Source organism: Protopterus annectens, chromosome 4.part1 (assembly GCF_019279795.1).
Source record: "Protopterus annectens isolate FY-2018-M chromosome 4.part1, PAN1.0, whole genome shotgun sequence".
In the NCBI taxonomy this organism is placed as follows: domain Eukaryota; kingdom Metazoa; phylum Chordata; order Ceratodontiformes; family Protopteridae; genus Protopterus; species Protopterus annectens.
In genome coordinates, this window is record NC_056734.1 from 381,644,963 (window position 1) to 381,663,879 (window position 18,917).

General features: G+C 38.2%; 1 protein-coding gene across 1 annotated transcript in view; it reads right to left on the reverse strand.

Annotated features, from left to right (window-relative positions):
- Positions 1–18,917, reverse strand: part of PPFIA4 (PTPRF interacting protein alpha 4) — a 1,641,692-nt gene that overhangs the window by 382,854 nt on the left and 1,239,921 nt on the right. Inside the window, exon 13 of the mRNA XM_044070202.1 lies at positions 257–348. Within this exon, the coding sequence (XP_043926137.1) occupies positions 257–348 (92 nt within the window). The remainder of the gene's footprint in view (positions 1–256; positions 349–18,917) is intronic.

The following is an 18,917-nucleotide window of genomic DNA, read 5'->3' on the forward strand; positions in this document are numbered from 1 at the left end:
TTTGCACTCCCCTGCATATTTGAATGGCATTTGAACATGCACCATGCCTTTTTTCATGCAGTAGTCCACAAAGAGTAGATTACACATATGACAGTAACTGCCCAGGAAAGCAAGATCACATAATCAATAATAATAAGGATTTATTTTCACTGCATGCAGTGTGTGCGTGTGTGTGTGTGTGTGTGTGTGTGTGTGTGTGTGTGTGTGTGTGTGTGTGTGTGTGTTAGTTTTATTATGCAAGTTCTCATTTAGCTACCTTGGATGACCAGTGTCCATGAAAGCTCCACTTCGTCGTTTCACCTGTTCAACTTCACCTCTTAAACTTCCAATTTCCTCTATTAACTTCTCCTGCAAATAAAGAATGTAATGACATTAAAAAATAAATAGCATCTTATAGTTACGTACTAAAGAAATGGCAGCTCCTTGATACACTAAACCTGGCAACTGATGCAACCTACACAATCACAGTTTTAACAGAAATGTTTACTGAGGTGTAAAGTACCCTAACTGCACAATTATTTATACTTACTGAAACAACAAATGATGCATTATCTGCTTCAAAAGATCAGTCTGAAAATGTCTGTTGAATGCAAGATATCTGTATATGTTTCTTACAATCTCCTTCACAATTACTGAGCCATTTTACCTCAAGAAATCCATTCACTCCTCCTGTCTGTGGCACACAGCTGGCCTTATACATAGGCAAAGTACAGAGTTGTCTGGGTGCATCAGACTGAAAACAGAAGAAAAAAAAATGATGAAGCGCACTTTCTGGAAGCCTGTCAAGGCTCTGTGGAAGAGATGTGCCCTTTAAGTGCTTAACTTCCTAGCTTTTGGCTCACTACCATCCACAATTAACTACAACAAATTAGAGTTTGCTGTGTAACTCGTGGGTGGAAGTCTGAGCTGAAATCCAGGAATTTTTCAAGTTCATATTGAAAAGAATGGGTGCCAAAAAAAGCTATGATGTGATGTGTAAAGCAAATAATGTGGTCGAGGTATAAGATTTCAAGTGATGTGCTGTGAAAATGCATACTAATATAAGCCCTGTCATTCTAGCACTGCTCCAAGTATATAAAAGTAATATTTAAAATCTGTCACTTATTTGGAGCCTTTGTACTCCAAGTATTTACTTTGTCTCTGATTTCTGCTCTATGCATAGCTCTCAACTGTCCCTGTTTTTGCAGAATGTCCAAATTTTGATATTTTTTGCCCTGGCCCTCGTTAATGTTTTGATTTTCTGGTAAATCACTGAGGATTACTGTCAATCAGTAATGCCAGACATTAGAGATTCACACTTATTGGTCTCAAACTGCATGCGAGTACAAAACCTCGTTTACATTTTTAAATGAATTAAGAGTAATATTTAGATGACGGCAAGATGGTACACATTGCCTTCCTCAACCTGGCCAAAGCAGTCTAACTAATACCCTACTCAGGCATTGTAAATAAGCTCAGTAAAATAAATATTAACCACTATATCACCCACTGGATAACCATCTGGCTCACGGACAGGACCCAAGAAGTTAGCATATGGGAATCCACCACCATAAAAAAGGCCAGTCACTAGTGGAGTGCCTGAAGGCTCAGTGTTGGGGCCACTCCTGTTTGGCATCTACTTCTCTAAAGTCAAGGCTAGCATCATAGGTTTCTGGCTGACCAAGTTCACAGATTACAAATTTGGTGAAGTTAATGAATGCCCCTAAGACACAAATACTCTCCAAGAAGGCCTAAGAAAGACTAATGACTAGTGCTAGAGTCACTGGCTTAAACTCAATACCAAGAAATGGATAACAGTACCTTTCATTAAGACCGCCTCCCCCACAAATTACTACATTGATAACACACCACTAAGGGTAGACCAGGTAGTTGGGGATTTGCGATTGCATGTCAGTGGCTTGGCCTTAGACCATGATATGTCTACAGTGGAAAGTAAATCATTCTATGCTGCAGAACATATAAGCAAGGTCATGACATGCAGGCCTAAAGATGACATTGTTCCATTGTACATAAGACCTATTGAGCACAATGCCCCTTCTGCATTTACTTGACCAGGCATATGCAACAAATGGAGTATCCACAGAGGTTCCTTACAAAAATAATTCATAGTTTAGAAAACAAGTCCTATGTTGTCCACCTCAAAGCCTTGTTATTGTACTCAGTCTCTTACAAAGCATCCTTTGATCCAGCTTTAATGGACCTGAAGTAAATCTGCAAAACAAACATCATCCAAAACACCTGATTCAGGGACCTAAACCTTGCCTGTAACATAAACAGGATATGCTGGTGGGACAGGTGTATATATCAAAGACTACCCCTTCTCTGGAACAGGCTTCTCATCCACATAAAGTAAAGTTCTCCCCTGTACTACATTTAGTAAAACTTGGATCAGTGGATGGTGAATCATAAATTCGCTCCAGGCCTAGCACCTGTGTCTCTGTTAGAAAGAGAGGAAACATGTAAATGCTGTACGCCACGTGTATAAGTTTATAACACACACACACACACACACACACACACACACACACACACACACACAACCTAAGGGATTGAAATCTAGGCTTAAAAAGGCCCTTTAGGGTTGTTAGCTTAGTATTCTCATGTGATCCTACTATTTAAAACGTGTCCCTGATTCTGGGCTTTGTTCATTCATTTATCTTTGGCTTTGTCCCTTATTCTTGAGCAAATACGTTGACAGCTATGGCTACATGATGAAACCTATTGCTGGAGTATGTGTGTTGTTGCTTACTACTGCATGTTTGTGTAAAATTAGTGGCCATTAATAATATTTTTTTAATTACACAGACATATGAGGTACATATGGCCACAAAAGTGGCTGTAATCACTGGGTATGGAGATAGTCTGTGGATAAATGTAACTCACCCTGTCAATAAGTTACAACCAATGAGCTGAATTACAGAAGCAATGTCACCCAGTGGGTTGCATTTGATGAAATCATTGTAAATGGTTATACTGGTTTATACGTGTTAAGTATGTGTGTATGGGGGATGATACTGTGCCTGCCTAATGTGTGTTTGTGAATATTAAATTACTTTGTCCGTTATTGCTTTTTCTTTTATTACAGTCAGACATCTGAAGTGTACACAGTCAACAGAGTGGTTATAATTGGTAAAGGTGTGGCAGTCTGTTGATAAATATGACTTAACTTGGTGCTGTCGGTCAGTCATTGATCTGGCTTGGCAGGAGCAGTTTTACCAAATGTATTGTACATTGATGAAATCAATACAAAAATGATCACTCCTGTGATTTATGTATGTATGCATATATGCGTATCAAACAGCAACAAGATGACATGCCTCCTTTCACCTTCCATCACAATTACACTTCAAATATGCACTCAGTACCTGGATATCTTTATTGGTCTGATTAGAATGTGTGCAAATACAACTGATCATTGTCACTGTGGTACACAGAGGGGCACTGCAATGTCACAACACTATCTTTATTTTGAATGTGGTTACTTTTATATGGAATCTGCACATTCTCCTTATCTCTGAGTAATTTTTGTCCAGGTGCTTGGGTTTCCTCTAACACCCCAAAGGTGAACTCAAATTCCTTCAACTTGTCTTTAGGTAGCTGTAGGTTGACAGATTGGTGAAGGGGGTAACATTGTTACATCAAAACAAGAGGTCTTCTGGTTCAGTTCTTGGATACTTTCTTTGCAGAGTTTGCATTTTTTTCCCAGAACCACAACCCTATAAATTGTCTGTAGGCATTTGCACAGTGTGCAAGTGTGATACAGAAGAAAAGCCTGGCAATCTACTTCCTTTCCCTTCTTGCCTAGTGAACACTCTGGATGGCATTGGCTATTCCTGGGGTTGCTATAGCAGCCAGATGCAAGTTGACAGCAGTAGATGATGAATAGAAGTGTGCAGTGTGTGTGTGTGTGTGTGTGTGTGTGTGTGTGTGTGTGTGTGTGCTTTGAGATATACTTTAATTGTTAAGGGTAGCATGTGTGGCTTGTTTGAAAGAAATATATATCAGTGATGCATTCCGTTATAGACGTAACTTGTCAAGGATGGTGTTAGCATATTGTCTGTATTTAAAAAAATGGATTACCACCATTTTCATTTGTGGAGAAGCACAACCTTTGGGAGAAGGTTACGTAATAACCTTTCAAAAATAAGACATAAAATACATTACAAAACATAAGAGTGTAGGAGTTTCTGGGGATCTAGCAGGCACCACACTACTCAGCACAGACTTAGTAGACAAGCCCCATCCTGGGACTCTGACCTGGGCTCCCCTCCTCCTAGCTAAAGCTGTCTGTGCTCAGAAATGCATATAAGGTCCCTATAGCTTCATTGCGGTAATTATTTCTTTCATGTTGTTCAGAATTCACACAAGTGGGCACAGAAGGTTGATATCACTTGTGTGAAGGGTTGAAACCCGACAAACCTCAAAGTTTTACAAAGAAGTTTGCTACATCTTGTTCACGGGCATTGTACTGTCAGGGAACAATAGGTGGGAATACATAACTGTAATTATTTTTCGCCACTTGTTCATAATATAGCATCACATGTGTACTGGTGGTTATCATTTGGAGGTAAGGCTAAAAAGGCATGCTAAGTCTACATGTTTGACAGCAACAAATGGAAATGTTAATGTAACTATTTGTTCATAGGTTAGTACTAAGCTAACTGCCCTTGCCAGCCATTGTAATCCTAGCCAATTATACCTTGTCAGACTCAAACTCTGTACCTTGTGTTTGTAAAGCAAAGATCTTAACCATTAGGCCACACTCCCTTCCTCCGAGGGGAGTTCTTTCACTTTAGCCCTAGTTTGACATCAGAGGTATTCATAGAAGGTGGCTGCCTTTTTCAGGATGGGGTGAAGAGGCATGCTCTACGCAGTACAGTAGCAATTTAAAATAAACGACTGTGGCCCTTTCTTCTTTCACTTTCATCCCAAACTAACACTAGAGAGGTACAATGAAGGAAATCAACTTTCTGAATGTGTGGGCTGGGAGGCTGGCACTAATCCCAGATATGATGCATGTATCCTTATAAGCATATGTTTTTTCAGTTTTTGGGAACTACCGTTGTATTAGCCTTGAACATCAAGTCTTAGATGCAACTTAATTGTTCATTAAAAGAAAAAGAAAAAGAAGACTGAATCTCTTTCCTTAATCCTGATTTTCATTCAGACCATCATTGGATAAAATGGTTGAAGAACACCTCTAAAATATACCTTATAACACTTAGAATTTAATGGATTTTGAAGGGGTGAACAAAAAGACTAAAGAAAATATATTGTTCCTTTGTCATGATTTTTATTTAGGCTGTCAGTTATTAAAAAGGTTGAGGGACAAAGCTCTCTAATTTATCTGAGCATATGTGACCTTGAAATTGTGACTTGATCTGTGTGGAGTCTACATGCATTCCCTTTATCTGTGTGGGTTTCTGCATGTGCCTGATTTCTTCCAACACCCTAAATATGTGAGGTAGGTGAAATGGTCATTTTCCAGTGAAAGCTTGCAGTGTGTGTGTGTGTGTGTGTGTGTGTGTGTGTGAGTGCGACAAAATATCACAGATTGTTTTTTATCTATGGAAACATACAATATGGCCAGGCACATGCATAACTCTTCTGGGTAGCAATATCTACAAAAAAGGCAAGCAAATTATCATCTTAAAAATTAAGGTATAAAATATGTACTATAGCCCATACATATAATCAGACCTCCTGGAGGCCTGCTGGGTCCTACATCCCAGGTTGAATACATGGATTTTGACACAGGCTTAGTAGCAGCCTTGCCCCTGAACCTCAAAAAGTGTAAACCCATCCCTGTTCAGAGGTGTGCAGAGATTGTCAAAAGTTTATGTTCTGGAATGGAGATGTTATCGTCGTAACTTCAAAAATATTCAGAGGTGTGCAAAGAAAGTCATTATAACTTGTGGGGATGGAGGCTCTGGACAGTTTGGTCAATATTTCTTTAAAAGTCATCAAAACTTTAGAGATGTGCACAAGTGTCTATGGCTAATCGTTGAATGGACTAACCACAGAATGGCACATCATCAAACCCTAATCGTCGAACATCCATCCATCGAACCAGCACTTCGTCAAACCTGTGAGATGGGGAAAGTAACTAGTTGGCCAACACTTCTCCATCTCACTTTTCCCCACTGTAGTGCAACCTCAGAGTTGGCGTATATAGTTAGTGGGGTGTACCCCCACATGGATGGGTTTGAAATAGTGCCACTTGTGAGACAAGGAAGTGTTGGTCAACTAGTTACTTTCCCCATCTCAGATTTGACGATGTGCTGGTTCAATGGATGGACATTCGACAATTAGGGTTCGATGCTATGCTGTTTGATGGTTAGTCCATTATAGACCCTTTGCATAGAAGTTCAATATGGTTTGTACTGGGGCTGGGGATAGTGTGGTCATACTTTTTTTAACTTTCCTCGCAAAGCTCAGAGGTGTATTCACAAAATCATGATGGTTTGCTAAGGGCAGTGTACCATTACAAGGAACACATTGGAGCATGTTACTGTGATTATTATTTCACTTTCCTGACAAGCAGACATCAGAAGAATACACAGGTGGCTATCTTTTGGGGGTAGGGTTAAAGAGGCATGTTTATATATGTCTTGACAGCAGCAAGTTGAAATATGTTGCTGTGTTCTATTTGTTCTTATAGCTTAATCCCAGTCTGAGAAAGGAATGTTAATTAGAAGGTGGCTGCCTTCAGGAGACATAAGTGATAAAGCATGCTGCATACGTGACTGACAGCAGCCATTTGAAATATGACAGTGGCCCTTTAATCCTTCGTACTGATCTAATACCAGAAGCATATACAGACGGTGACTAGCTTTTCCTAGATTTTTTTTTCTAGGGGGTAGGGTGACAGGCACTATTTCCTTAAATTATTTATGTATCCTCACATGTGCCTTAGTTTCTTGCAAATTTAAATAATTCTATGAAAAGGAAAAAAACTGAGTTTCTTTCCTTGCTCATGTTTTTCCTTTAGATCATGATTAGATCAAAATGTTGGAAAACTCTAAAATGTATCTCAGAGAATCCAGAACACTTTGACTTCTCTGGGCCTTTAATTATTTATTGCACAGATATTACTGTCCATTCTCAGCCAGTTAGGGTTGAGGTTACTTCCTCCAGGCATAGTTTTGGTCAATTACGGTCTGTTGAAAGGATGCAGGAAAAAACAAAGTTGAACAGTAGTATTTCACTTTTTTTTTTTTTTTTTTTTTTTTTGCTTAATTAGGATTATTTTTCAGGTCATCACTGAATAAAAATGTTGCTTAAAAACATTGAAATGTAGTTCAGAGGACAGGATCATAGAAGTACTAGGCTAATGGCCCTTACAAGCCTTGCCAAGTTCTACCCTTAACATCTAGGACATAGCTTTGGAGGGCATAGCAACCTCCTTGATCTCTTGCTTAATGCATTTATTTCAGTGCAGTCCTGATCAGTTTGGATGGGTTGAAAGGATGCAGGGAAAACGTAACTTGAAGAATAAGAGTGAATTTATCCCCTTAACCAGGGTTGTTTTCAGGCTCTCATTTGAACAAATAGCACTGAACCACCTTAAGTCTCTTTACTTCCCTAATAGTGGTGGGAAAAAGTAAAAAATGTAGTTGTACTGAGAAACTCCCATCCCGCGTGCAGACACTACCCCCACAAACATATTCATCTCTTTGTCATTAGTTTCTCACAATGAATAGCTGCATTTCTATATTGGGAGGATGAAATTAAGACGGCTCTGTACCTACTACAAAAACTATCATCTCAAAATGTTGTTTCTTCTTTCTATTTTCATTTGCTGTTGTTGTAATACTGATTATGTACTATGTCCTCCTAACTTACAAAACAGCCAGATGGAATCCAAGCTGATAAATTGGAATTTCAGTGCAATAAGACTTAGCAACTGTCTGTATTCCCCACCCTGGGGGTTGTGCTCCTTATTCCTCCACTTTTATACCACCTGGTCTGAAGTACAGCAGCCATCAGAAAAGGGAATTCATTGCAAAATCTGATGAATCCAACTAAGCAGTGTGACAGTCATTCAGTCCAGCTTTGAAATCAGAGGCATACAATATGAGTAACTTACAAATTTTGGATTTTATCTCAACAATTATTAATAGCTCACCCAAGAATACTTCATACATATCTGTTATTTATAAAATTCTCAGAAATGATTTTAGCAAAACAGATTCTTTTTGGAATTATTCAAGTGAAGTTAATATACAAGTATTCTCAGGAAAAGATAAAAAAAAACTTTGTTTACAGTTGGTGAATAAATCCACATCCTCCCTGTTCTGGCATGCATACACATGGAAATTTTTACATAGATGTTTTTTCAACCCACATAGACTAGCAATAATGTACAAGAAAGATGAAATGAAATGCCGGAGATGTAGACACTCTGATGCTGACTGGATACATATGGTTGTTAATTGCAAAATATTTTCCCCATTTTGGTTAGACTTTAAATATCTTTTTAAAGTTCTATGGAATGACAACTGTATAATTTCTGGCTCCCTTATCCTTTTCGGTGTTCCTGTTCCTGAAGTCATTCCAAAAAACAAAGATTTTACTATGGTCTATCCTCTACAGCAAGAAAAATTGTACATAAAAATTGGAAATCCCAATCTACACCTGTCTTTAAAGTTGTTTATTCATCTTGTGAAATACATTTGTAAGAATGAGATTGCTGCTATAAAAGCAAGGACTAACAACACAACCCATCATTAATTGCTTGGACAAAATTGTCTAATCTGTTAGAGAAATATTAAGTGTTCTCCAATGTATATTGCTTTTTTATTTGTTATGGACATTGTACATAGTTTATTTGTTTTTTCTTGCTACTATACTGTTAAGTTACTGTGTTATAAAATGAATAAAAACATTCTGGAAAAAATAGTGTATGAATATCATTCAGCCATTATCTGTGACGGTTCCCAACACTCCAGGACAATGGGCTGAAGCATGTGTGCCGAGATAAGTGCTTATCTATTTTCCCACTAAACTGAATACCAGACCTATTACCAGTGCTTATCTGAAGTTTAAGTTTGAAAATGCTAGAATTTCCATGAATGTGTTTAAACTGTGTTATGTGTATAGTCTTTTTCGTGGTTTTTCAGTACTTTTTGCTTATTTTATTGAATTGTATACGTTTTTTCACAACTTGTCTGGCTAAAGTTGCTGAGTTTGTCTTAAACAAATACCTGTTTTTTAAAGTATCAGATTGCACTCCCTTCTACTTAATCTATGTTTTCTCAATACAATTTTACACTTTTCTTCTTTTCTACATTAAATTACACTTTCATTTAAAATTGCTTATTTTGCATGTTTTATAGTCGTTTGGTTGTCCGTGTGTTTAATAGATCCATTTTGTTACACAATGAGTGTTCTCCTTTGCTAATTCAGTAAACAGCATCTCTATTTTGCTAATAAAAGTATGTTCCTTGTGACATTCCAGTCTTTTTTCTCAATTTTACATTACAGTACAGTTTGTTTGTTTTCTATTTTGGGAATAAGTTTGCTGACAGCAGAAGTGGTTATTCAGTGGCAGGGAATAATTTGGTGCTGTTTCTCAGGGGTAGGCATTATTAACTGGAGTTTTAACTATTTTCTTATTGGTTCCTTCACTTTTTCCCCTCAGCTTAACAGTGCCTGTAGCCATCTGCCTGTCAGCTCCAAACACTCCACGAGAGTGAGCATGTGCTAATATATGCTGATGTTTAAGCTTAAACTCCACATAATTTCCAGAAAAATGCTTAACTTTTGTTGCACTCAGTCATTTTAGTGATTTCAGTACTCTCTTGTTTATTTTATTGAATTTTGTTATGTTTTTACAGCTTGGCTAAAGTTGTTGGTAATGTGTCTTGAACAGTTGTCTAACTGTTAAGAGTATCCAACTGCACTCCGTTCTCATTAATCTAAGTGTCCTCCTTGTAATTTTACAGTTTACCATGTTTTTACATTAAATTATAGTTTCACTTAAAACCGTCTATATTGTGAGTTTAATAGTCTCCTGGCTGTTTGAGTCTGCAGTAGATTTTGTTACACTGATTGTTTTCCTTTGTTAATTCCTTAGACAACATCTCCATATTGCTAATACAATTGTATTTCCTGTGTCCTTCCTCTCTCATTCCCCAGTTGTGTAGCTTAAACGTGCATTAAAGTACAGTTTAAGTTGGTTTTCTGGTTAGGGTGTATACTTGCTAAGACCATTAACTCTTATTTGGTGTACTGCTTTAGAGGAGTGGACCTTACAGTTCTAACTGCTTTGTTATTAGTTATATACATTTTCCCCCTCAGCTTAACATTGGGTGGCATGGCAGTGCTCCACGCAATGCTGTATTCGACAGACATGGGTACTTTATTTTTCAAATTGCCTCTTAAGAGCCTTAGTTAACTCCACCTCCCAGTTATAGCTATATAAATCAGAGTTAAGCAGCAGTCCACAGCTGCATATCGAAAGCTGATCTCATAGCAAGTCTTGACCAAATTATTTACTGTCTACCTAGTTTTGTTTTTTGAACCTAATTATTTACTGCCTACCTAGCTTTGTTTTTTGAACCTATCTAATTATTTACTGCCTACCTAGTTTTGTTTTTGAATCTATCTAATTACTTACTGCCTACCTAGCTTTGTTTTTTGAACCTAATTATTTACTGCCTACCTAGTTTTGTTTTTTGAACTGATCTAATTACTTACTGCCTACCTAGCTTTGTTTTTTGAACCTGTCTAATTATTTACTGCCTACCTAGTTATGTTTTTTGAACCTATCTAATTATTTACTGCCTACCTCGTTTTGTTTTTTGAACCTATTTTCTTCTATCAACATTTACTAATTTACCCCAATCAACACCTTAAGTAGAAGCTGAAACACTACTGCCTTCTCTTATTTTGTCCACCTAACTGACCTTATAGCTAAACTAGACTAGAATATTGACTGCATATGGTTAACTTAGTGCTCAAAATATCACTACATCTTGATCTATTTTTCTTGAACAAATATCTTACTCAGGTACAAAAACACTGTTATCTTCTCTTATTCTTGCCAGACACACCTTACACCCTTGGTAGAAATGGAAGGCCAGCAATCTAGCCTACCCACTGTTGCAAGCCTCACAGACCTTTGAATATCCAGTGTAATAACTGCCTGATACTTGCAGATGATGATCTTTTACTTAATTTGTCACTGTCTTTTTTGTGAAATATGCAAGTATCTAACTAAACTCAAGGCCACACTCCCCAATCAAAGCCCATCCTAGAGCATGATCTGCACATGCTTATCATACTCTGAGGTCCAAGTAAAATGTTACCAAGCCACAATGTGCTACTAGGTGTAAGTGCCAAAGTAACATAAGCACTGCAACACCAATTAGTGACAACAAAGCTGCATCAACAGGAAACAGTACATTCCAAACCAATTACACCTAAGAAATCTTCTGTGATTGGTGACTCCACAGTTAGGCACACGTATTCTACACTCAAAAGGCTGGACAAAAATAGGGTTGGACAGTGAGCTTCCTCTCCGTAACCAAGACTGCCTGTGGTACAAGGTCCCAAAGGACCTTTAATACAGATAAATATGAGCATGACATGGTGGGTGGCCCATGATGGGGGTAAATGACCTGGTGAAGAGAACCCTGAGGGATATAAATAAAGACAAGAAAGAGCTCTACATGCATATCACATGCAGGAAAGACCCCACTATTGAGTGGAATTTTCAATCACGAAAAATGACACTGTTATAAAGAGAAGACAACTGGTTTAACACTTGTTAAATACTTTGTGTCATTCAAGGGGGATCCAGTATTTGTCAGCATGCGATGAGATGCCTGACAATCGTTTCTTACTTCAACAGGGACAGCCTACATCTTTCATTTCAAGGCTTCTGCATATAGGTGAAACCTTTTGAAGACCCCATTGTGCCTTTTTTTTTTTTTTGCAAGGTTTAGCCAATGAACTACTTAATATGTTTTCTAAAACAAACTAACCATGGGACTATATCAAGGTGGTTCTATTTAATGATAGAAGCTTAAACAACAAACTGCTGGACCTTGAGGCCCTCCTGCATTTGGACCACATCCATGTATGTGTTGCTACAGAATTCTGTTTAAGTGTCCAGAAATCACTCCCTTGATACCTGGATTTTGTGATTCCCATTCATTCAGATCTGATAGAAACTCTGGTGGTGCATTCATATATGTTATAAACTACATTAACTTGTGACAAACACCTAAAGACCTGTAAACAGAGCTTGTGGAGATTCCAGTCGCACTAAATAAGATCAGGTGAGAGTTCACAGCATGCTACAGAACCCCATCCATGTCTCCAGAAAACTTCACATATGTAGGAATATGGCTAGCCTAGGTGATTTTAACAGACCAGTGGTTAACTTAAGGACCTATATCTCCAACAAAGATTATGCTCATAATTTTTTTAGATTTTCTAAGCAAACTCTGTGGACCAGATTGTTAAAGAACCTACTATAGAACAGAATAAACTTAGTCTGGTTTTAACAAACTTAATATCTGTAGGTGTCATCCCCACGGTATACCCCCATCAGTGGTCAAATCAGACCACAGACTACTAACCTTCACCATCACAATCTCCAAACCATCAGAAATAAAAAACAGAGAACTCAAAGACTTCAAGTGTACAAATCTCCTACAATGCTATGATGAAGACTCTAAATCTGAGGATAATGATGTTAGCCATAATGTTCTACTTGCACCTGGAGAAATGTACTAAACTGGCAGTCTCAACTAGATCCAATCAAATGGGGAGTTCTAAAAGCAAACTAGTGTGGTGATCCTTAAGCATTAGCTGCGTCATGAAAGAAAAAAAAACTAAACCTATATAGCAACATAAACAGGAGGTTTGAAAAGACTGGGAAGAGACTGGAAAAGCAATTTACAAGAAAAGAACGGTAAGACGTATGCATGGCTCCCAAGTATGCACTCAAATCTAGAAGGTTTAGAATCTTTGCTTGGAAGTGTTTGTGTAGGGATTTTCATACCCCAAGCAGACTTCAAATAATTTTTTCCTCAGAGAGATAGCAAATGTTAAAAGTGTGATGGAAAAGAAACAGGTAATTGGGAACAAATGTTTTGGGGGTGTAATGGTTAGCAGCTTTTAAAAAATCTCTACAGAGCACTCTGTTACAAATATTGGGAGAGCAAATGGCTATAGGTAAGGAAATGATTCTTTTGAGTTGGGGTACAGGATCTGAATTGCCTGGAAATAGTGAGGTTTTATTAAGTTTAGTTTTGTTGGCTGCCAAAAAAGCGATTACTAGAAAATGGAAATCAAAGTCTACACCAATTCTGTTTGAGATACTGAATATTATAAAAGATATAAAAGAACTGGAAGAAGGATCTTTAGAAAAGAGAAGGAGCAAATTATATAAAAATAAAGGAAATTGTGGTAACAATACCTGCAGAATGATGTTTAGGAGGAGGATGAGCGAGGTTTAAGGGAAGGCAGGAATTCAAACATTTTTCGTGATGTTGGACTGATGATAGTAGCAAAGAAAATATATGTTATGTATATTGTATCTTAATGGAAAAATGTTAAAATGGTTTGCTTGCCTATGGTTTAAGGGGTGATTTAATAAAGGTATTTAAAAAAACTATACAGCAACACAAATGATCCCCCAGATTAAGGAGAACATCAAACAGCTAGATAAGAAACCACAAAAAGATATAAGAAAAAAAAGCATCCCATCAACTCAGGCTAGGTACAGAAGCCAAAGAAAACTACAAATCTTTCTTTAACTGTGTCAGAAAAAATTAAATAACATCTAACATTGCTCCAAGCTTATTCACAATAGTACTAACTGCTCTGATTGAGGGGACTTTGCCAACATACTGGTTGATAAATTCAGTGCCAATTTCACCCTCAAAGAATCTATTCCAAACTCACTTATCCCTGATAGGCAAGTCACTAACCATCATAAAAGAACGTGTGATGAAGGCACTATCCAAAACAAAGAATACCTCATCGGTGGGGCCTTACAACATATGCGACTGTCTAACAGCGCTAATTAAGCATTAGTGGATTCACTCCTTAGCCTCTTCAACCTCAGCCTAACAACTGCCTCTGTCCCAGAGGAGGGATGCATAGCTTCTGTGATGCCATTCTACAAGGGTGGCCCACCACAGACCCCAGAATTTACAGACTTGTCAGCTTAATGAGTGTTGTATTCAAATCCATGGACTGACCCCAACAGAATCTTGCAAACTTCTTTGACAGAGTTACTCGGACTGTAGAATGTGGACAAGCTCTCTATTTAGCAAACCTTGAACTCACCGAGGCATTTGAAGTAAATATAATAAGTTGAAGGAGACCTAAACTGGCCCTTATGTGGTTGGGTGGACAGCCAACTGGCTTAGAGACAGGACTCAAACAGTAAAAATAGAGGGTGCATGTCCTGAGAGCATGAGGGTTACCAGTGAAGCTCTGGAGGCATCTATAGTTATTCCTTTGCTGTTCAGCATCTGCTTTTCAGATATGCGTTATTAATTTATTATTTCTGTTTGTTATCCTGGGTAGAGCACTGATATCCATGGACCTTTTTCAGACTCAGCCCAGGAGTGGTGTCTGGTTAAGTGACATGCTCAGAGACATACAGTTGGGCGATGGAGGATGAGGGAATCAAACCTTGCACCACTGGACCACAGAAAACAGCTCATTAACAGCTACTTAACCCTCTAAGCTAACTGCCAGAGAAAGATGTCTATGTATCAAATGAGGATCTTTGGTGGGAGTCATCATTGATCCCCCTTCTGTCATGCATGCACTCCTGCATGAGCTTATATTTGTCAAGAGCTGGTGTAATAAAAATGAGCTTACGCGCAATGCCAAAAAAATGCACCATTGTAGAATTTGATAAGCACACCCTAGCTCCAGCTTTTATTTATTTATTTGAATTTGTTAACCGGGGTAGAGAACTGGCCACAGCTGACCAATTTCAGTGTTGGCCTTGGTGAGAGCAAATACGGATATAATATACATAGATATAAGAAAAAGTTCAAGTACAAAGAAGCAGGGAGCACACACAACTTCAAAATGAAAAGATAAGAAACTTGGGCAAATGAGAGGACAGCCCCCTTACATTTGACTATCACACTGCAACAGTGGTTGGGACAATCTTAAACTACTCCCTCTTGACCAAGCAGTTTCTTACTTTAACACCAGATTCCTAGCGATTCTAGACAACTATGCTCCCACACGTAGAATCAGAACCAAAAACAAAATAGCTCCATGGCTTACCAACACTACCAGACAAAAACTAACATCCAGAAATGCAGCATGGACCTCTTGAAGATCCACTAAATCCCCTCAAGCCCACCAGCTATTTAAACAATTAAGAAATGAAGTTAAAAGATCCATCCTGCAAGACAAGCAAAGCTACTATGTCAACTTGCAGCAAAAACACCAAAATCACCCTCAAAAATTTTGGTCAGGCGTGAATAAACTACTACACCCAGGAAAATCTGCTACCCCCACCCCATCAACAACTTTACACCTACCCCCGATTGTGTAGCTAAGACCTTTAACACTTTCGTCACCAAAACTGTAAAATCCCTAGCTACTAATCTACCTCCCTCATCCTTGACTGAGCACAGCTATTCAGGAGAACCCTCCTCCTTAAAATTCAACTACATCCCTACAGACTATATCAAATCATTACTAAAAAAAAAAAAACTAACTCCCTGGCAGCAGACCAACTTCCCGCAGAGTTTCTATAAAAAGCTGCCAACGTAATAGCTTATCCAATCTCCATCTTAATCAATCATTCTATCCAGGAATCCTACATTCCACCCATTTGGAAAATAGCTCATATTATTCCACTTCATAAAGTGGGAAACTCCACTGAACTCTCTAACTTCAGACCTATCGCCATACTATCTCCCCTAGACAAAATAATGGAGAAATGCATACAAAAACAACTTCTTAACCACCTGACATACAATAATCTCCTAGCACCATCCCAGCACGATTTCAGACCAGCCTACAGTACTACCACTGCCCTTCTCACATTCTCCCACAAAATAAATCTAAACCGCAATCAAAACCTGCTTTCCTCTGCCCTCTTCCTTGATTTGTCAAAAGCATTTGACATGGTTAACTACAACCTATTCTTAGACTCTCTCAAATCCCTGTCCATAGACAACCCAGCAATCAACTGGTTCCACTCTTACTTACACGGCAGGCAGCAAGCAGTCCAGTGGAAAGAGCATCTATCACCTCTTTTACCAGTCATTCTAGGTGTACCCCAAGGTTCTATTCTGGGACCCCTCCTTTTCTCTATTTTCATAAATGACCTGCCCAAAGCTATCCCTCATGCTACTACTATACAGTACGCAGACGACTCCACACTAATCTGCTCTGCTGCAACTCCCATAGAATTACAATCAACCCAAATCAATCAATCAATCCCAAACAACCTTCAACAAAGTAGAGAACTGGCTTAATAATCGTCAGCTCTTATTGAACCCAAACAAAACCAAACTTATACTATTCTCCCCACTTGGAAGATTGCACCACCAACATTTTCAGTCTGTTTTCATAATGGCACCATAATCTCTCCAGAACCAACTACAAAACTGCTAGGTATAATCATTGATAATAATCTAAACTACAATGCCCATATAAACAAAACTATAAAAACAGTAAACAAAAAAATAAGCTCCATGTATAGGATTAAGAAATTTCTAACCCCAACTGCTAGAACAGCCATAACTCGTACACATCTTCTGTCATCCCTCCTCTATGCCTCACCCATCTTCACTAACTTATCCAAATCAAATCTCAACAAACTCACAAAATGTTACAACAATATAGCAAGATTTGCCTCAGGCTCAGAGTACAGAACTCACCACTGCCATAATTTCAGATATTAGGTTGGCTAGAGTTATCCAACCAAATCTATTATAAACAACTCATAGTAACTCACAAAATCCTCCACCAACCTACCCTCACCCCCAGTCTAGCCAATATCATTACCCCATACTTCAACCTAGCATCCCTTCGCTCTTCCAGCAGAATGCTAGTACAACCTACCAAAGCCAACAACTCAGCCGGTGATTCCTTGTTCTCTAACACTGCTGGCAAAAAATGGAACTGCCTTCCTGCTGAACTCACCACCAATTGCTCCTTGCCTCACTTCATAATACCACTAAAGACACACATGCACAATAACTGGCTATGTCCTTGTCTAAACCCTGACTAAAACCCAATTTACTCAGTCTGAGTTACTACACTGACTTGAGTTTCCACCAAAGCTTGTCTCAGTCTTAGTTAATCTTAGTCAAACCCAACGTCACTGATATAATCCATTTCCATCTTAGCTATCTAAGATAATTCCCCTTTTCTCTCCGTACCCTCCTTCAGTTTATTTTTCTTCCACCCCTTTATTATCTGTAGCTTCCATCATCTGAACTGCTACCTTCCTTTCTCCGCCTCCGCTGCCTTCTACCCAACCTACCTTTCTCTTACCTCATTCTTCCTCTCTTTCTTTATAAACGACCTTCCTTTTCCTGTCTCCTCTTCCTACACCCTCATTTCTCTAATATGTTCTTTTTCCCCTTTATTGCTTCCTCCATCTCCCACTTTTTTGACTTCTCTTATCAATTTAAACCTTACTTCGAAACTTTCTTCATTATGGAACCTATTTGTAGTTGACTTCTGATATCTGTTAAATTGATTAATATCTCTGTAAATATTACCCTACTTAGAATTAGAACATTTTCTTAAATTTGTAACCTTTTTGCATTTTTCTTTTGATTTTTATTAAATTGCTAATATTACTGCATACATCATGTTAAATGTTTTATTTTGGAGCTTTTCTCCCCGGGCCTCCGCTGAAAATAGACATGTATCCAGTCGGACTTTCCCGGTTAACAAATGTAAAATAAATAAATAAATAAATAATAAAATAAATAATTTTATCCTTCACAGCTCACAGTAAATGGTATTTCATTCATATCAAAAGAAGCCTGCATATCCTTGCACTCTGCTTTGTTTAGATCCATCACTGAGTACAGTGTACCCTTTGCAATGTACCTTATTAAGCACATCAAGCAGTCAGAAGAACCCCCGAGATCAAGGCCCTAAAACATTTGAACTATGAAGAAAGACTGGAAGCTTTACTCCTGTACTAAGTTTCATATAGATGCCTTAGGGGAAATTTGCATCTTGCTTGAAGGCTACAAGAGATCCAGTAGTCCAAGAACTCTTATATCTCAATATATCAAACAGTTCAGCTAGTGCTAGTGCCACAGATCTAAATCTACTCCATAAAATAAATAAGATTAAAAAGGGGGATACATTTGTCATGCAAAGCCTACCCCTTCTATGGAACAGACTCCTTCTCCAAGTTAATCAATATGACCCAGTGTCTGCCTTTAAAAGGGAGCTAGACAACTGGACAGGAATTCATAAATTCACCCTGGTTTGACTGGCCTGACCCTTGATGAAATGGCAGGCAAGACCTAAGGACAGGAAATAGCAAGGTGGAAATGGCTTCTAGGGTCAGTTGCCTTTTAACTTCCATGCTTCCATGATTCTATAAACCTTAACACAACATTCTGTCTGAATACTTATGGCAATATATATATATATATATATATATATATATATATATATATATATATATATATATATATACACACACACACACACACACACACACACACACACACACACACACACACACACATATATATATATTTCTCTTTATACTACATTCAGTTTAACTTCCCAGCCTGTTCCACACAGACACTGTCTGCCAATGAATGGGCCATCCAATTACTAGTTGGTCCACAGCTCTCCTCTTACTTCTACCAGTCTTTTCTTTACAGTAAAGACATATCTGAGGTTACAGATGTCTCCTTCAATAACACATCCATTCTTCC